At 36.6% G+C, this 19,495-nt stretch overlaps 1 protein-coding gene across 1 annotated transcript in view; it reads left to right on the top strand.

Moving 5' to 3' along the window:
* KCNT2 (potassium sodium-activated channel subfamily T member 2) overlaps positions 1 to 19,495 on the top strand; it is a 172,798-nt gene that overhangs the window by 137,566 nt on the left and 15,737 nt on the right. Inside the window, exon 19 of the mRNA XM_031438358.2 lies at positions 16,282 to 16,582. Within this exon, the coding sequence (XP_031294218.1) occupies positions 16,282 to 16,582 (301 nt within the window). The remainder of the gene's footprint in view (positions 1 to 16,281; positions 16,583 to 19,495) is intronic.

The following is a 19,495-nucleotide window of genomic DNA, read 5'->3' as shown; positions in this document are numbered from 1 at the left end:
ACTTTACATTTACAGTGAACAGACTGCTACAATTGAGCTGAAATTCTGCTTTTATTTTCCTGTCAAGTAAGGCTAAAGTAGAACTGTTGAGTTATATAATAATTGTAGTTTGATACACAGAAGGCTTTAAGTTCATTTAGAGAAAGATTTGTTTTTCCTGATCACAATTAGTAGAATGAGTATATTGTGTGCTTCCTTATTTAAGAGATTTTAGATAACATGATGATCATTATCTTCTTTTAATTTTAGTTTGGCAAGATGCAAAAGTACAATAAGGTGAATGTTCCTTAAGTCAATATTCTGTGTTTTCAAAAAAAGGGGAACATCAATTAAATATTAACTCAGCAAAGGCATTGAGTTGTGTGCAAAGAGGAAAATATTCTCTTTTTCCTGATCATGTGAAAACAGAATAAGAGCTTAATGGATCTCACGAAAGGAAAGATTGGCTCATATATTCCACCATCTCTTGCAGTATCAAATGGTTTAAGAAAACTCAGGTGTTAGAATTCAAATAATTTATCATTGTCCAAAATGCTAATTTTTCTCTTGCTTTCATTAAAGACACCAGAATTCAGGAGGTGGAAGCTTCATTTGATGATTAGAATCGAAGCACGTGGCATATTCTTTCTTAGCTGACTCACAGGTCCCCATTGTCCTGGACGGTTCACACCGCTGTGCCCTGGCCCTCACCCCCACGCTGCTGGTTTGAGAGTTGATTCTACAGAGAGGGTGCACAGATGGCCTGTGGCCTGGGAGGCACTCGGCACATGTGAGGGCGGTAGTACCACCCTGAATGCAGAGCGCCAAGTGCAAAGGTGCGTCCTGCACGCTTCACCCTCCATCAGCGGACTGAAGAGTCTTCCCGGGGGTGCCTGACCGAGCCGAGTGAAAGGCCTAATGGCGCTGACACGGGAGATTCTCCACTTTAATAATCTAGTCAGGTGACCGTGAAACTCAGTAAAAATCTCTCACTCAGAGCTTTAAACAGTTTTTTTAGCCCTCTACTCTTACATAGAAAAGACAAGTAAAAATTCCCTATTTCAGGATATAGAATGAAATAAAGATACCAAAATAAACAAACAGAAAGAAAAAGAAAACTTTTAGGAAAGTCAAATCATTGAAGGAAAGACAATATAAAACATAAAGTACAGTTAAAACTTCTACTCCTAAGTATTTACCCAAGAGAAATGAAACTATATCCTTACAAAATCTTGGACGTGAATGTTCTTAGCAGCGTTATTCATAATAGCCAAAACTTAGAAACAATCTAAATGCCCATTGACTAGTGAACAGACCAAAATGTGGTGCATCCGTACAATGGAGTACTATTCAGCAACGAAAAGAAACAGGGTACTTCTGTGTGCTGTGACTTGGGTGAACCTCAAAAGCATTATATCAAATAGGGGGAGACAGACACAAGCGATTATGTAATTTTTGATTCCAAGTATGTGAAATGTCCAAAAAAAGGTGAATGTATACAGACAGAAAGCAAACTAGTGATTGCCTAAGACTGGGAGCAGTGGAGGGCATGGAGATGAAGAATCAGCAAACATGATGGGACTTACTGGGCCGATGGAAATATTTTAAAATTGATGTACGGTGATAGTTGTACAAGTTGGTAAATTTACTAAAATATTCATGAATTTTACACTTGAAGTGGGTGAATTATATGATGTGTCAAATATGCATTAGTAACATTATATATTGAAAAGCTATAATTCAAAATAATAGAAAGATAAGATACTGTAAAGATGAAAGGAAAACAAGAAGCTAAATTTTTATGAGGGGAGGGTGTAGTTCAAGTGGTAAAGTGCATGCTTAGCACACACAAGGTCCTGGGTTCAATCTCCAGTGCCTCCTCTAAACATAAGTAAATAAGTAAACTTAACTACCCTCCCCCAAAATAAAATAAATAAAATTTTTTTAAAAGGAAGAAGCTAAATTTTTAAAGGAACATTCAGAAAGAAAGAAATCTTGGGAATTGAAAATATGTTAGCAGAAGTGAAAAAGTTTGTGCCATAAAGTTGAGGAAATCATTGAGAAACTAGGGCAGAAATTCAAACGTGGAAAATAACGAAGATCAGATAAAATTGGAGAACTAGGTCAGGAGGTCTCGGAGTCTGAGATCTGAATTTTAAGACTTCCATAAAGAGGAAATAGAGCAAGTTGAAGAAATACCAGTTTAATAATTTAAGAATAATCCTAGAGCAGAAGTGTGTCCCCGATGGGAAGAGTCACCACGTGCCCGCTGCAGTGAGGAGAGCCGGCTCACACGAAGGCACGGCGTCATGGCATTCCAGAACACGAGGGAAAGGACGTCTGTAAACAGATGGGAGAGGAGACCAGAGGGGGGGTCCCATGCAAATGATTACTGCGGATTTCTCAACAGCAGCACTTCAAGCAAAAGACAATGAAACACGTCCTCAGGGTTTTGAGGGAATTTTATTTCCAAACTAGAATTCTGTATTCAGCTAACACTTTCAAACTTGAGTGAGAGTAAGATAAATCATATTTCATCATTTTCCCCAAAAATATTCTCCCATGCCCACTTTCTAAGGAAAATACTCCCACCAAAATGAGTGAGTAAATTTCCAGAGTCAGGTATACAAAGAAACCAGACATTTGGCAACAAGTATGAAACCAAGGAAGAAGCCAGGATGGCGATGAAAGGGCCACCAGGCAGAAAGGGCAGCCGGGAGCAGGTCAGAAGGCTCCAGAGAGATGGCTTCTGGAAGAGGAAAGCCACAGGGTACCTGATGCATCTCATTGTCTTAAAGAAAGATTGGACAGTTGCCAAAGAGTTCAGGATGGATTCTTAAGGACAAATCTAATTGAGTGATTAATGAAATTATTAATTAACTCTAGGAATACAATCTCACCACCGCCAACAAAAATTTTATGCAGACAATGAGCAGTAACCATATTTCCCATATATTTTAATCTGTAAATTGTACTTAGTCATAATATGCCCTGGAGTTTGATCTAACCAAAATTACACTTCAGCTATTTTGAAGTGAAGGGGTGTGGCAACAATAGTGGAATAGGTAGAAGAGATTGTTAATTTGTCTCCTTCCAGAGTGAGAAGTCAGTAGACAAAAGTAGAAACTGGAATTAGAAAAAAAGAAAGAGCCATCCAGCAGTGCACATTGAAATGTAAAGACCAGCACGTCTAGCTAAAAGGGGTAAAGGCAGACGGGCCCCATGAGGTTACGGTGGGAGCTGCTGTTTCTCAAAACAAACCATAACATTTCTGACTATTTAAACTATGCTTATGTAACTAATAAAAACAGCTAATAGATTTATTGCCATAAAGCCGTCATTGTCAGACCCATTCATTGATCGTTTCTTCAGTTTACATTTTTAAATATTAAATTCTATTCTATGAAGAATTTTCAAATTTAATGCCAACATTTCATATAAGAATGTAGGGGGAATAAACTAATATAAAAAAAAAAGGTCTTGCGTCCCTGTTTTTTCATGGAGCTCACAAAATACATTTTAAAAGCAGGTGCATGCTTTCATGCTGCCTCATTTCCTAATCTGTCTTCAGTATCTTCCCATGTTTTGTGTCTAGAGAAAAAAGTTGTCTTAAGTTATATCACTGCTTTCTGAATTAATAAACATTTGTTCCCTTTTTTGGTAAGAAAGCATGAAACTGTGTTTGCCTTCATTTTTCCACTGTACTGAAAATCACATTTAAAGTGTATTATCACCTGGGAAAATTATACTAGGAATTAGAGAGAGATTATTTTAAAGCATATTAAAATACCAACATCTTTCCAGTATAACCAATACACTTGCAGAGTAATGTTACTTACTCTGTTGGTCACCTTCATAGTCAATGAATCCTGTAATTTAAAAAAAAAAAATGGGCAAACTGTAATTGTTAATCATTGACTGTTCCATCTACTAGCCATTAACTTTTTACAATTAAATTGGAAAGTAATATTTTAAATATTTTATTAAAACAAAAGTTTTCATTTTATAAAATCATATTAATAAAATTATTTTAATAAGGGTTTAGATAAAATAGTTTTGAAGCTCTAGCTGTCCATTCTTTGCCATTATTCCCTCAAGTAGTGTTTACTTCATTGGGCCATATGTTAAGACAGTTTCAAGGAGCCTATATTCAAATGTTTATTATACATTCTTAATATTTGTAACAATATTGAGAATACTAGGTAATGGGTTAGTTCTGAGTTATATTTATACCAAAGAATATAATTGAAAATTTCACTTCTATCTTTTGAAGAATGAATAGAATATTATTCCTTAGAACTGAAGGTGGGGAAACAATCTTACTGAAAGATTTAAAACTTTTTTAAATGCTATGGATATTAATACTGAATTGATTATTCAATTAACATTGATTATTGAATATAAGTAATTATGTCAAATATTATCTCATGAATATAGTAGTTTATTAAGCTCTTAACAATTGTTTTATTTTTTACTAGCACCACATTTCCTTTCTATCAGATATTAGAAAGACAATTTTAGAAAAAATAATCTAACAAGAACAAATTTCTGCTGAATTTTTAAAATAATAGCTTACTCTTCACCTAATTTTATTCAAAAGTGCTATGATGAATAAACATATAATTAGGTTATCAGTGTTACGTGGTGTCTGTCATAGATTGTCTTGTTACTGATTGTTTGGTGTATGTACTGTCTGGTCATTGTTTAAACTGCATTTTGTGTGTTTCTTTTTCCCTCCCTTGTGTCAGTATCGAGAAATAGCATCACAAGTAAGTATTTTGTTTGCCTCCCTTTCCTCAAATGGTCTTAATATCTTAATTCGGTTATTAAAGGAAAAGAATATTAAAGATTAAATTAAGCATTTCAGATTTTAAAAGAAAACAGGCTGAAATGCTTATAAATGCTGTTTCCAAATCAGTGTATTTTTATTTCCTTAATATGATTGCAAATTAATTTTACCTGTTTGTCTTCAGCTGTTTATGTGTTAATCCAATCACGTATTTTACTGTCGGGTGTCTTTACCAGCTGGTCACTTACTGGCTGTGGACTGTCTGTCCACCTTCAGTGATCAAGTATCAGGTGGGACTGAAAGGGACGGGGGTCTTGATGTCAGACGTACCTTTTAGTTTGCCTCTTATGTTGACTGGACCTGCTGGAGAGGGGTCTGGGAACAATAGGACCCATGATGGACTCCTTTAGTATACTTTTTAATGTTGAATTTATTCTTTAATAGCTTTAATTTACTGTCACAAAGAAGCCATCATTTTAATGTTTCATAACCTGATTTACTACAGTAAAAATAAAATTCTTAATAACATTATGTATGTCTATATACACCTTTTATACTTCTAAAACCTTGAGTTATCTTCATGTGATTTGCGTTTTTAATTTTATTTTTCATTTTCTTCATGTAAATCATGATATAGAATAGCCATTACGGTTTTAGTACTTAACACAAACTCCCAAGCATTAGTAGAATTAAAGAAACCATTACAAACATAAATATTTTCAACTTCAAAAATTGAGTTTCAAATGACAAAGCAATGGTAGAATTCAGCCCATTATAGAATGCAGTTGCAAGTGTAAAATTTGTGTGCCAGAGTTACCAACTGAAGGTTCAAATCATTTTTGAGACTGTAGAATTTTGGAGAAAGGTTCTATATTATCATAATACCCCATATTTTGACAGAATGACTGCTGTTTCCTCTGCATCGTAGATTTGAATCCATATCATAAATGTAAAATCTGCTTATTAAATTATTTGGAACACCTTAAATTATTTATTTAAGGTTTTATAAGCTCTAATTTGTTATCTTTTTGAATAGTCTAATTTTGTTTTCCCAGATATTGATTCCTTTGGAATTTACTAAATATTCACAAAGGAAGCTTCACTTTGTGCTGTTAAGAATAATGTTTTAGAGCAGTTTCCACATCATAGTACACACAGAAAATGGAAATGTTTGTGTAGCATGAAGTTTCTCAGGGGTTTCAGCTACTTTGACTCCCTGCACACTGAGCAAATTAAAATCTAGTTCAGTTCAGAACACGTTTCTGGCACAAGCAGGGTTTGGGGAACTCGCCTTAGAGTTCTTATGGTCGCATTTTTAGAATATGTTTTGTGATGCTTTGACTTCAAATGAGATCAAACATATATTTCTAAAATTTTTAATTTGCACCTGTACCGTATTTGACCTGACCTGACTCACAAATGAGATTTCCCTTTATTTACAATGAACCGGCAGACGTGACTTTATGAAGTATCTTAGCAACGTCGCAAGTGAAGTTGCTTCATCTTGCCTCTTCTTTTTTGATACTCCCTTCCGTCTCTGTTCCTGGGGAAAAAAAAAAAGTCTATCCAGTTATTTTACCTGACAGAATAAGCACTGGACTTGGAACCAGAGGATCTGGGTTTAAAAGTTGGCTCCTACTTTGACCAGCTGTGTGTGAGCTTGAGCTGTTCTCAGCAGACAGCAGAGTGAAGATGAAGTAGGGAGTTTATTATTAGCATTTCACAAGTTAGGCAAAAAAGGCAGAAATGTGTTAAGTGAACTGTTCATAGTTAATGGCAAATAAATCTGTGGCCAGGTATGTAAAGAAGCATAGATCTTACCATTTTTCCACTGGTGCTTCGTTTCTGAGTGGATGACACCGCTTCAGAAAATGTTTGCGTCGATATTGATGCACTTAAATGTATAAATAAAGCAATAGTAAGTATTCCTGTGATTTGGATAAACACCTTATAATATTAGCAAATGTAGATACGGTCACTAACCTCAGATGCATTCTACTTCACACACACGCATGCACACACACTCACACAATCACACACCATGAGTCTGAACGCCTCTGTAACTTTCGCTTTTTAAAAATAATATTTCCTAGCTCTTTCAATTCTTACCTTGTTTATTTTCAACCCCAGGAAAGCATTTTGCACTTGCATTTATTTACTTTAACTTAAGGATCTCACTGGCAGGCATACTTATTAGCAAGGAGCTGTTTAAATGCATTTGATCTACTTGATTTAATTTAACTGCATAGTCATGGCTCTCTGTTCACTTAGTGACTGAAGCTGCATGGGCACTTCACTCTGCCGCAGGAAGTGAATTAAGCCTTTAGTCACAGCTGCTTGAGTGGCTGCTGGCATCTGCAAAATCAGAACTGAGTGGAAAATTGTAAGGGTGATCTCAGTCATCTAGGTCTTCACAAGCGAGTGATGGTCTCTAAGCCTTGGATCAGTAATACCATTTTATGTAGAATCTTTACATACGAATATGAATATTCATATCTACCCAGTCTTATGTCGCCGTGTCTGTTCTTTAATTAAGGCATTCCATGTATCGTAGAAACGTTCTTTCCACAGGCTCGCTTATTCATAGCTATGGTGTGTCACCCAGTACAGTGTATGCTCCAGGGCACGGGTCTCAAATGCTGGGAAAGAGAAGAGGAGAGAGAACCACTTACAATGGTTCTAACACGAGTGTAGTGTCAGTTCCACTACACCTCAGACATTTTACACACACACGTGCACACACACACACATATACACATGGCTGAAACTATTGCTCTAGGCTATATATTCGTGTAATGCTGGAAAATGACAAGTAAAAATTAAACTGTGAAGGTGACGGAGCTGCCAATGAAACTACGATTCTAACCACGGAAAGCACGTGAGTGCCTCTGTGGCTGTGCTGAACCTGTGGCTTAATCAGTGCTCTTCCATTTGTTGATTTTTTGTTGTTTGTAAATCAGTTTTAGACTTTAAAGCTATTCGAGTGTGTTAGAAAATTCTCTACACACGCACACATACACACACACACATACTTACATACAATTCATAAAAACCGAAACTTATGTATCCAAAAAGGATGTTCTCTATGGAGAGAAAATATGTTCATAGTTTGGTCATTTCTAGACATAAAACGAATCATTTGGTTAAGGAAAACTTCCTTTTAGTTTCCTGTGAACCAAAAGTTAATGAGGATGAAATCAGCCTAGATTTGGGCCAGACTTTGAGTCTAACCTGTCAGACACATGTCAGCATGAAACACAATCATCAATGGTAAATAACTATTAGAAGAATAAAGAAATGTCTTGAGACCTACAAAAAAAGGTAGTTATAAAATGTACAGTGATGATAATTTTGATGTTGATCAGATTTTTACTTCACCGTAAAAATGCATTATTTTGAGGAGAAAATAAAATGTTCCAGCTTCAGAGAAGATTGTAAACATTCCCAGCACTGCACAGTGAAAGGTCATCTGAGTTCATAAAAGCAATGAGAAAAAAAAAACAAAAACCAGTGCTCCTGGCACTGACAGAGCCCATATAATATATAAACACGACATACTTAGTGTGATTTCATTAAAAACTTAAAATTTACTTCTGAACACCACGACTCAAAAAAGCAATGAATGTGTTAGAGAAATAGTAACCCTTAAGTGCTGCAAAGTGCTATTTAGAAAGCTGACTTCTCAGGATCACCAGTAACCTCTGTTAAGACAACGTGTTTGTATGAATGAAAGATATTTAGCCTTTATTAAAAAAAAAAACTTTCGTCATAGGTAATGCTATGGTCCTAAAAAAACTAATGGCCTTTTGTAACTTCTCTTCCTCAGTGTCTCTATAAAAATCGATATTATTTATGCCATGTGTATTAGAGGGGAAAAAATCTATAGTAAGAGCTGTTTGATAATATCCATCGCCCATTCCATGAAAAACACTTCTTCCTTGGCCTCTGTGACAATCAATTTTTCTACCTATTCTCACATTCTTGATTTCTCGCTTCTCTCCTCCCCACCTGAGGGTATTGAGATAGACAATTTGAAATTAGGGGATTATCTCTAAACCACACCTGTCTTTTCATCACTGTATCCCACATGCCTCGGGCAACGTCTCATGCACGTTCTCCGTGTGTGTTCACAAACCAGTCAAGGTCTCCTTCCCTATGTGGAGTCATCCTTTCAGTCTGCTCAACGCTGTATAATTTTACTTGTACCGGCCTCTGTCATAAATTTTGGCCCTTAATTATTATTTTACCCTAAATTTTTATGTAAATGTTTACAGATACGTGCCTGGTAGTTCCTGCTCTAATAGTGAGTGGCACGCGACCACGGAGGACAGTTCCTTGCTCTGGAAGCCCGCGGACACCTGTTGAGAGCCTCCAGGAGGCGCTAGTGGAGGGGTCTGGGGTGGAGGCGGAGGAGGGGAAGGGGAAGCTAACTTGGAGATGGTCTAGAGTCATGGACTTCAGTTCACGAGTGGCAGCATAAATGGGCTTAAAAATATTTGTAAATGAAGACTGTATCTCCAGAACCCAAAGGCCTCAAAAATGTTAGATGTGTCTTAATATTGCGGGTACTCCCCGATCAATAATTTTTTGTTGACAGTGTCAGCGGTGAAGCACCCCTTGACTGACCAAATAGTGCCCAGAAACGTCCCTAAGTTGAGGGGACGCTGTTCTTTGTGTGAGCTCCTTTGTGACTGTTTCTGTGTCCTGAAAGTGTGCCCAGTACATCGCCTTGAGAGATACCATCAAGGTCATGACATAGCTGTGTTCCCGGAGGAAGTGGGGTGCAGTGTCGACCCCGCCTGCAAAGACTCTGCGATTGCGGGGCTCTTGAGGTGCCGGATGTGCAGTGACGTGAAGACGTGTTGCGTCCCGTCGAAGGTGAAGGGAACCTGGCTGAGAGTTTGTCAGCCTAGGCTCTGACAAAACGTATTAGTCACAACTATGGCTGCCAAGCGTTTACCATTTGCCGATTAAATGGATCCGGTCTTTTCAGTACCGTTGGGTCTGGTGCCTCCGCGTGTGGGAGCGCAGCACGGAGGTTGGGACAGTCTGCTGCGGGGCATCGTTCGTTCTTTCCAGAGATAAGAGCAGGTCGGTTTGTGCTGTTAAATGGAGAAGCATCTGTGCTCTGAGTAGTTCTTACAATGGGTTTTAATCCTTGAAAGCTCTTTACAATCCTTGAAGCCTTATTAACTATTTTGGGCAGACAGAAGGTTCATATGGTCCCATCTTGTCAAACTGATTGTAAGTACCAAAGATTTTATCTCATTCAATTTTAATTTATTACCAGTTGGATCAGAGTGTGCGTGTCTGCTCGGGGATGTTTCAGAGCAATGGGTGTTATGACTGGGGAGGGGGGGGGGGATTTAGGCGAGGCAACAGCTCTGATGGTTAAGATGAGGCATCTTTACTTGTTCTCTGTCTTGCATTTGATAACTCCCCTTGAGTATAGTTGTCACCTTAATCTTAGTGCAGTCTCCATATTTCGGGTCTTTAAGTGTAGTGAGATCTTCAGTCATAACTAAAACTTGAGCCACAACTGAAAGAAAGAAAGAAAAAGACCTAAAGGTTTGCCAGTTGGTACATCTCAGATGTTAATTTGGAACCTTTGTGATAGAGGCTCAAAGCCAGTCAGCTCCCTTTTATGTTTTTGTCTTATAAATTATTTTGGTAAATTAGGGGTTTTCCCGTTGGACTAATCATGGACTGCCGTCTCAGTTGTCTGTTTCCACCCCTTGGATCTGCAGCTCTTCGGTGCTGTTGTCTTTGGTTGCTAGACACTCAGGGAATCTTTTCGACCCTGTTCTTAGGTGTAAGTCTCCTTCAGAGAGTCTCAAGTCAGTGTCTTCAGAGTTACGGGCCTCCGCGACGCCAGTGGGTACAAGACCTGAGGCTTAACCCAGTTCTGAGTGGATCCCTTGGCTGTGCTGCGGGGGCCTGTGGGTGCCTTTTCTTACTGCTGTGGGGATCGGTACCTTTGTTGTCCCGGAGGGGCAGGCAGCAGCAGCAGAAACGCTTTGTAGGGTCCTGGGAGTTGTTTTCAGGAGTGCGAGCTCAGCGTCTTCCTCCGCAAAGCAGCCACGTGATGGACCTGTACGATGCCCGGGTACCAGTCTTTCCCCTGAGCGCTCTGGTCAAGGAGAGTGATGCCTGGTTTACGCCCACAGCCAGTGGTCACAGGATGAGGGTCATTCTCTGAAGGTAGTGTCAGTCATGCTCTTTATTGGAATCCAGACATGCAATTCAGTGTGAAACACACGGAGACACGGGGCCACTTTGACAAGAGCCCCAATTTCATACTCCTGCCCTTAATGCCAGTGATTAGAACTTTCTGACTTCGACTGGAGGCCATTTGTTGCAGCTCTTAGAGTCCCTTCTGAGTCCCTGAGCTGCAACTTCGGACGCTTAGTGAGACTGTATCCTTGAATTCTGCCCTGTCCACCTTTGTGTTTCTTCCACCATTATCCCGCGCCCTTAATATCCATTCCCCTACCTTCTCCTCAGACTGTGGTCTGTGAAAAATAAAAAACTCAAGTAGCTCTTTTGGAGTGTAACTTCCTACACATGTGATAAAAAACAAAATTAGCAATATATATGTCATCTATTATGTATATATTTATGAACCACTTTTCAAGGCTCCTAGTCTAATAATACAAACAACCAGTTAAAGTTAAGGTCAAAATTCCTTCTCAGTTTGTTCTTATTGGCAGAGATGAGTTATTTAAATTATTTAAATTGTAAGAGAATTAAATTAAGTTTTAAGGGAAGACAGCTACCATGTAGTTAGCAGTTATATGATGATAGTAATCAGGATCTTAAACAAGGAAGAAAAAATTAAGATTTTTTGGGCTTAATGCACTAGGAGAGGCATTAGACAATTGAAACAAAATTAAATTTTGACCTATGAAGTTATTGGATTGGAACTGTGTGTTAATAGTTAATGGAGATTCTGTTGACTATGAGTAAACCTTATATTTATAGAATAATAGATAGAATTGGAAAGTGCCTAACAGAACATGTAGGTGAAATCTCTATTGCTAGATATAAAAATGAAGTCAAGAGGTTGAAATAATTTTCATTATTCCATCAAGTGATTAACTTTAAAAATATTATTAAAACCTGAATTCTTGAGTAATTATTTGGCTCTAGAATTTATACATCTAAATACAATGTTAATCACTATTTTCTACCTCTTCCTAGACCACAGACTAAATGAACTTATTAAACTGAGCCTGTATTGAAAATGGACAAACAGCTTTCTGTGGATTTTTAATTAATAAAAAGAAATTTCCAGGAGTCTCAGAGTCACTAGCCATGACACATACATATTTAAATTTAGATGATCTCTCAAATATTATTATAATTAACCTTTCCTTAATGGAAAACAATTTTATAGGAATTCTTTTATAAAATGTTCAACTAACACATCTTCAGTGATTCCATTTTCCTGTGTTTTCTTCTTTAGCGACCATTCAGAATGTCCTGAGTCATAAATCAGATAGCACAGTTTAAGTCTGTTTCAAAGGCTATAAAACTATTCTTAAGAGAGTCATGAATCCAGATTGCAAACACTCACTTTCGAACTGCTGGGTGAACTGATTTATTTTAAAATACCACTTTGTTCCACAGATTGCTTGATAACCTATGACATGAATAACTGTTCAATAAAAAATTGGGAGGAAGTTGATTTGAGTAACTTGACGGTGTGTTTGTGTGTAAAGTGTGGGAAGGAATGTTTGATATATGTTGTGAATCTGACACTTTCTACCTTTCTGATAATTAAAGCGATTAAGCTACTTGAGGAACAGGAAACTTTTTTTTTTCATTTATAAAGTTTTTAATTCTTATTATTGTGAAGAAATCCTTTTAGCCTTCTTCAACCATATTAAGTTTGAGAAATGTTTGGAAAATAATGTCACTCTAAAAAATGATAACGTTTTAAATTGATATGAAAATTGTTGTTGGTATACCCATATGAATTTTTAATTTCCTTATTGAACAACATAAATATGTTTCTAGAATCATTTCATGTAAGAATAGCCCCTTCATATGGGCACTAATCTCATTCATGGGAGCTCCACCCTCATGACCTACAAATAAATAACTCTGGGGGTTAGGATTTCAACATACGAATTTTGAGGGGACACAAACATTCAGATCAGACCATTGTAACAGGTAAATATCTTCTGCAGTTTCACAAACATTAGTATAAAATCATGATTTTTTTCAAATTAATCATTATGTTAGGCTTCTGCCAGTAAAAGTACAAAAAAGTTAAACCAGAGTCCTCCCATTATTCGTAGAAATAGTGAAAAATAATTCACAGAAGCAGTACAGAACAATAAATCTCCCCTTTGACTTAATTGCTTATTCTGTTTTTCAGATTTCACAAAACTTTACCCCCAAGGATTTGTGGATAGCACCTTGATTTCCTATGAAATACTGATAAAGAAAACCACACCAAAAATATGAGTCACTCCCTATATTTTATACCCATCTTTTACTTTTATATAAGCCCTCATAATTATTTATTTTTCTTTTCTCTTTTTATAGCAATCTCATGCAAGATTACGAGCCACAATATTAACTAATATTTATTGAGCATTTGCTGAGACAGGCACTGTACTGTGCACTTTTCACGTACCATCTCTTAAAGCTCCTTAGAAAAACCCTGTGAGCAAAGTAATAATATAATTAACATTTTTCAGATAGGGAACTAGGAATAATCTTAGACAGTTTAAATTACATAACCAGAAATACAGAGCTGGCAAGTTGTAGAACTTGTGTTTAAACCCCGTTCTACCTGATGCCAGAAGACTTGCTTTTAACCGCTTTATCACTCTGACTCTAGGTTCAGGAAAAGGTCCTTCAATAAAAGCACTTCCGTGTGTCCCAGAAACGTGCTGTTTCCTCTAGATCATGGTGTCATGTTCACAACACCATGGAGTTACAATCAGATGATGAAGTGACAGCAGGAAGGAGTATTTTAAAATGGACTTGCTTTTAAAACACACACACAGAAACACACACACATTCAGTACCCAGGAATGGAATAACTCGTGTTTGTCACCAATGCAGCAGATACTGTGGATAATCCTTACTACTAGGCTATACTGGTATTATTATCATGTCTGGAAGTTCACAGGTGACATGCTTTCTGCATAACTAATGTGTCACGTGAATGTGCACATTTCTATGGGGTAGAAGATGGGTATCATTATTCTCATTTTATTTAGTAGTTACACAGTTTTGTTGTAGGCACCGAGCTAGGGAATATCCAAATATCCCTCCCATTTGTATATGTTAAAGCATAAAAACTCAGTGTACTTTTTATGTTGTCATAGTGGGGGTCTAGGAAAAAGGCTGCAAATTCCAAGCATGTAAAGAACAAGCTATGTGTTGTCAGCTTACATTTCTTAAAATTAATCCTCAAATCCTTCTAATTCATTTTTTCTTAGTTAGTGAAATATATGAAGAGATGTTACTTTTATTGAATTACTGATAAAAGTGCCTTCTGATTCCTATGGATTTTATGTGTAAATCATGATAGTATCTTCCTTGGGGAATTCAAAACAGTGGTGAATAGAGGATTCAGCATTATTTGGCTAATATATACTAGACACAATTCCTGGAACACATAACTAAGAAAACGCGTTCACAAAGACAAACCATATTGGATCCTCTACTTGGAAGAGAAGGGACTTTCCAGTCTCTCCCGTGAAGTATTTATTAACATATGGTCTGTGTCTTGAATTATAAGTAGCATTATATTAACATAACATCTTGAGTATTTGGTCTGGCAAGATTACTATTTCCACATATTTGTAGAAAATCAGACTTTTACTCACAGGGATTTATGACTAGAAAGATTAAATAAACATTCACAAAAGTCTGCAGGCCATGTATCTAAACGTGAATAGACTAACATGTTTTCATTTTCGCCACAAAGTACGTATAAATTGAAACTACCGATCAAAGACTGATAGTCTTTACCGACGGTAGATCTTACCCACGGGTTTATGTATTTTACTTCCACAGAAGAAGATTTTCAGTATACTATCAAGGGTAAGACTAGAGAGTAAGTTAAGACTTACAATAAAAGTATCTGCTATTGCAAAAGCATGGTATTAAAATTTTTAATACTTCCAATTTAAGTTCTTTAGCTAAAATGAGGTTTCTCTATTTTGGGGTGAAATGTTCTATCACTGAAGATATGAGGGTTAACAGATTGTTTTCATATCACTCATACAGTACTGTTTTGAAACAAATGCGAATTAATACTTACATTCTGTATTGAATTTTAGTGGGAGATAATTTCATAACTTGCCGCTAGGAATTGTTCATGAGGCATTGACTGAGCCTCCATAATCTATATTCACTTTTAGAGGATCTTTTTGGATCCACCTCCTGACCTTACTTAAATTGATAATTTAAATGTTATTACTTTGGTCCAGCAACACATGCATGTTGTAGCTGCAGCTCAAACTCCCATCCGTAGAGGAGAAACGCAGTGAGCAGATCCATGAGCTGGGCGCTCACGCGCAGAAAAAGTCCGGAAGCGGCACCTTTGCACGCACATGCTTGTAGGAAGTAAGGCTTTCTGCTTCGAACAGTGTTGCCTTTCATACGACTTCCTACTATAAAAAGCAACAGTTTCGAAACAGGAAATTTTTATTTACTAAGGACCTATATTCAAAAGAAAGCTTCTTTCTTTAAAACCAGACTTGGTAGTAAACAAATAAATCAAACTAGTGAATGGTGAATTTGTGCATTGTTTTCCCCTCCCATGGAGAATAGCCTGATTTAAGTTTTATTTGTGATACTAGAATACATTTGTGAAATATTAATATTTACAACATATTTTCATTTAGGATACTGAGAATACTTCCTGAAATATATTTAAATATTTTAGTCAGAAAACATTTTATGTGGTGAATTATTCACACATTAATTCAATAAATTGCTTTTTGTTTTCTTCCAAGTCATATGTCTAAATAAAAAAATTCACATTTTATAAAGTGCATTCCAATGCCTTCTTTAGAAAGAGCAATAATTTAAAAATCTTTAAAAATAATAATTCCAATTTTTTTAAACTTTCATAACCCTTTTTTAAATTTCATGTGAAACACTAGGAGTAAATTTTGAAAAGTCCATTACAGTGACTATATTTGAATAAAGTTATAAAAGATTTAGTTCTTTTTGTTTGTGGTTTCAAACAACTCTGTGCTAAAAGTCATTTAATGAGAACTCTGATGCATAAAAAATGAAATCCTTTCATAAAAACTTAGAGGATATTTTATCTGGCTCATATATGAGTTCAAAAAAGCCATATTTTCTAAATTTTTTTAGTAACAAAATTGGCGTCAATGAGTATGATTTTGCGCTTTCTGTGAAAACTCTTATGAGATATATAATTAAATCAAGATATTAGCAACAGATATATATTAGGCAGTATAACTCCAGGCTACATAAATCCTAAAATACCTAATCCTCAATATCCGTTTCTTTTAAAGTCTCAGATATCTATCAGTGTGGAAGACTGGGAAGACACCAAGGACGCCAAGGAGCAAGGTCACCACCGAAGTAACCACCGCAACTCGACGTCCAGCGACCAGTCAGACCACCCGCTGCTGCGGAGGAAGAGCATGCAGTGGGCGCGGAGGCTGAGCCGGAAAGGCCCCAAACACCCCGGTAAAACGGCCGAGAAAATAACCCAGCAGCGGCTGAGCCTCTACAGGAGGTCAGAAAGACAAGAGCTCGCTGAACTTGTGAAAAATAGAATGAAACACTTGGGTCTTTCCACGGTGGGCTATGGTATGCTCTTTAAAAGTATCGTATGATGTGGACTTGTGATTTCTTGCCGTTGGGTGGAGTCGAGTTGGCTCGAATTTAGTAACTGAAGGATCACATTTCTGTTTCACAGGTCAATTTGAAGGGACTAGGGACAGATACCAGTCTTCTAGAGATAATAAGAAGGGAGCGCTAAAAATTTTAGGTGTTTCCTCAGCTCTCTAGCACTGTGCTAAACCCATTACATGAATTACATGAATTTTAATTTTTACCAAAAAACACTTCCATTTTAGAGATAAGCAAACTAAGTCTGGGAACTTGCTAATTTGCTTGTTAATAGTGGGGCTGAGATTTACATCTAGTTCTTCTGGCTCCAAAGTCTGTCTTACATACACACACACACACACACACACACACACACACACACACACACAAATCACATTTTATTTTAGGGCCTGGGATAAAATTAATTTGAGGCATTGGCAAATAACTGGACCAACCACAGATGAACCAAAATGTTTCTATAAAAATTGTTTAGTTTCTCGTGCTCCAGAAACAAAGTCTTCAAAGGCTTTAATCTGAAGTTCAAACAGTGCTTGGTCTTACACAGTGCAGCTGTGTCTCAAGGATTATTATGCTCCTGTGTTGCTGGGTGATTGCCCCATAAATATACTGCACATAGCACAGCTTAAATAGATAATGTGAAGATCATTTTAACGTGTATCACTTAGCACTCACTATATGGATTTTATTTTAAAAAGAAATTTAGTCACCTTAGAGGAAAATCCAATGATAAATAAGGTGTTTTGCTTTGACATATATGTATATATATAACCTGGGTAAACCAAGAGCTAAGATAATGTCAGTATCATATAGGTTTAAGGATAAGATAGAATGAAGTCCACATTTGTCCCCATTCTCATCTTTATTATTCATCTTTATTATTAAAGTCTCAATTTGAAACAGTATACAGAGGGAGAAATTTTTAATCATTGAGCTGGATGAAGTTGGTTGGAGTTTAAAAGAAGTTACCTGTGCTTCTTTGAACAAGAAAAGGAAACGTATTTACTAAGTACCTACTCTAAGCCAGGAATCATGTCAGGTGCTTTATGTATATTTTCTTATTATTCCTTATAAACCCTAATTAGTTAAGTGTCCCATTTTATCCTTCAAGAACTTGAAGGTCAGAGGGTAAAGATCTTGCTCAAGGACGTAAAGCTGAAATATGTTGGAGTCAGGATTCCGTGTGTTACTGAAATTCATGATTAATTTCACGTACTTGAAATATAGTTCAGATTCATTCGTGACCAATGATTTCACAAAAGATGCAAATTAAAAGAAAATCTTCATTTAAAAATCATATGAATAGCTCTTTGCCAATCTAATGGTATTAAGTACGATTGTATTTCTTATAGAACTGGAGTCCTAGCATTATGTGTGCTTTTTGTTAGTTACTATTCAGCTACTTTTTCTTTCTTTTCTTTTCTTTTTTCTTTTTTTTGAGAAGTTCTAGTAAGTGATTATGCATTCCAGTTCCAGCTGTATTTCATGAACATTACAACCCCACGCTGGTCCTGAAAGCAGTGTGGCAGATAACAGTTTGACTCCAAGAGACAGAAAGATGCATGAACTGGCTGCATGTGAGAGTCATCAGGGAAGCATACTAAGTTTTTGCTAATAAACCTTCTGTCCGGTACCTTGCATTTAGTTACTCTCTAGTTTTTAAATAAATTTAATTTAATTCTCACACTAAATCTTACAGAAAGGAAGAGCAGATACTGTCCACCTTCCCCCCCACCCTGATTTCTTCTTTCTCCATCCATTCTATCCATCAATCTGTTGTGGCCTAAATCTGATCTTAAAGACGAGTCCACCGGTTATTGAGAGACAGCGACCAGTCTCTGCCAAAGTAGCGGTTTTTTTTAAAGAAATTTCAGTGTGATGGAGAGGTGGGGAATTTGGAGATGGTTGCATGAGGAAAGGGAGGGGGAAGATGGACTGTTCTTTTTGGTTTTGTTTTTGGCTTTTTTGGAAGATCAGACAGATAGGAGCATATTTAGATACAAAGACTGAATCACCAGTGAAGAAGTTGAAAGAAAATACAGAAAAGAGATCACAGCTGGAGCCCTTTGTTTAGGTGTTTGGAAGTGAGGAAAAGTGGATGTTTTAAAATGCAGAAACACATAGGTATTTTGCCAAGAAGATGAGTAATATTTCACCTGATAGTAAGAGGTCACATCATCTGTTGAGAAAGACAGCAAGAGTGGAAGGGTGAGTGTTTTAAAAATAAGTCACAATGCTTGCGGTTTCAGAGGAAAAGTGGTCCTTTCTGTGCAAGACTAATTTTTCTAATTTATTTTTGATTTTTAAAAAAAATGTAATACAGAAAATTTCAAATGTGAATACATGTAGAAAGAATTGTATAGTGAACCCATATATACTGGTTTTTTTGCTTCAAAAATTATCGTCATGGGCAGTTTTGTTCCATGTATACACCCATCAATTTCCTTCACTTCTCATATTAATTCTAGTATATTTCAGACCTCATATATTTCAGTATATACCTAATTTAAGCACTAGTTTAAAAATACAGCCACCTACCATTTTCACACTTAAAAATCATCTTAAGATCATCAAGGAGTCACTTGGTGTTCGGATTTCCAGAGATCTCACAAATGTCATCATTTTTACACATTATTTTTAAAACAGGATCAGCTAAGGTCCATGCATGGAGATGGGTGGCCGGTTTAAGTCATTTTTACGTTTCCCCCATCTTGTGTTTTTCCTACTGCCATCTACTTCTTGAAGAAACAAACTCTTTGCTCTGTGGTTTCCCATACTCTGAATTTCTAGTCTAAATTGTCTAATATTCTATTTCCTTTTTTTAACCATTTTGTTATGATTATGGACTCATAGATTTAAATATATTCTGTATGT

This window comes from Camelus dromedarius, chromosome 21 (assembly GCF_036321535.1).
Source record: "Camelus dromedarius isolate mCamDro1 chromosome 21, mCamDro1.pat, whole genome shotgun sequence".
NCBI classification, from domain to species: domain Eukaryota; kingdom Metazoa; phylum Chordata; class Mammalia; order Artiodactyla; family Camelidae; genus Camelus; species Camelus dromedarius.
Note: the sequence above shows the minus strand (reverse complement) of the source record. Positions and strands in the feature narration are given on the sequence as shown.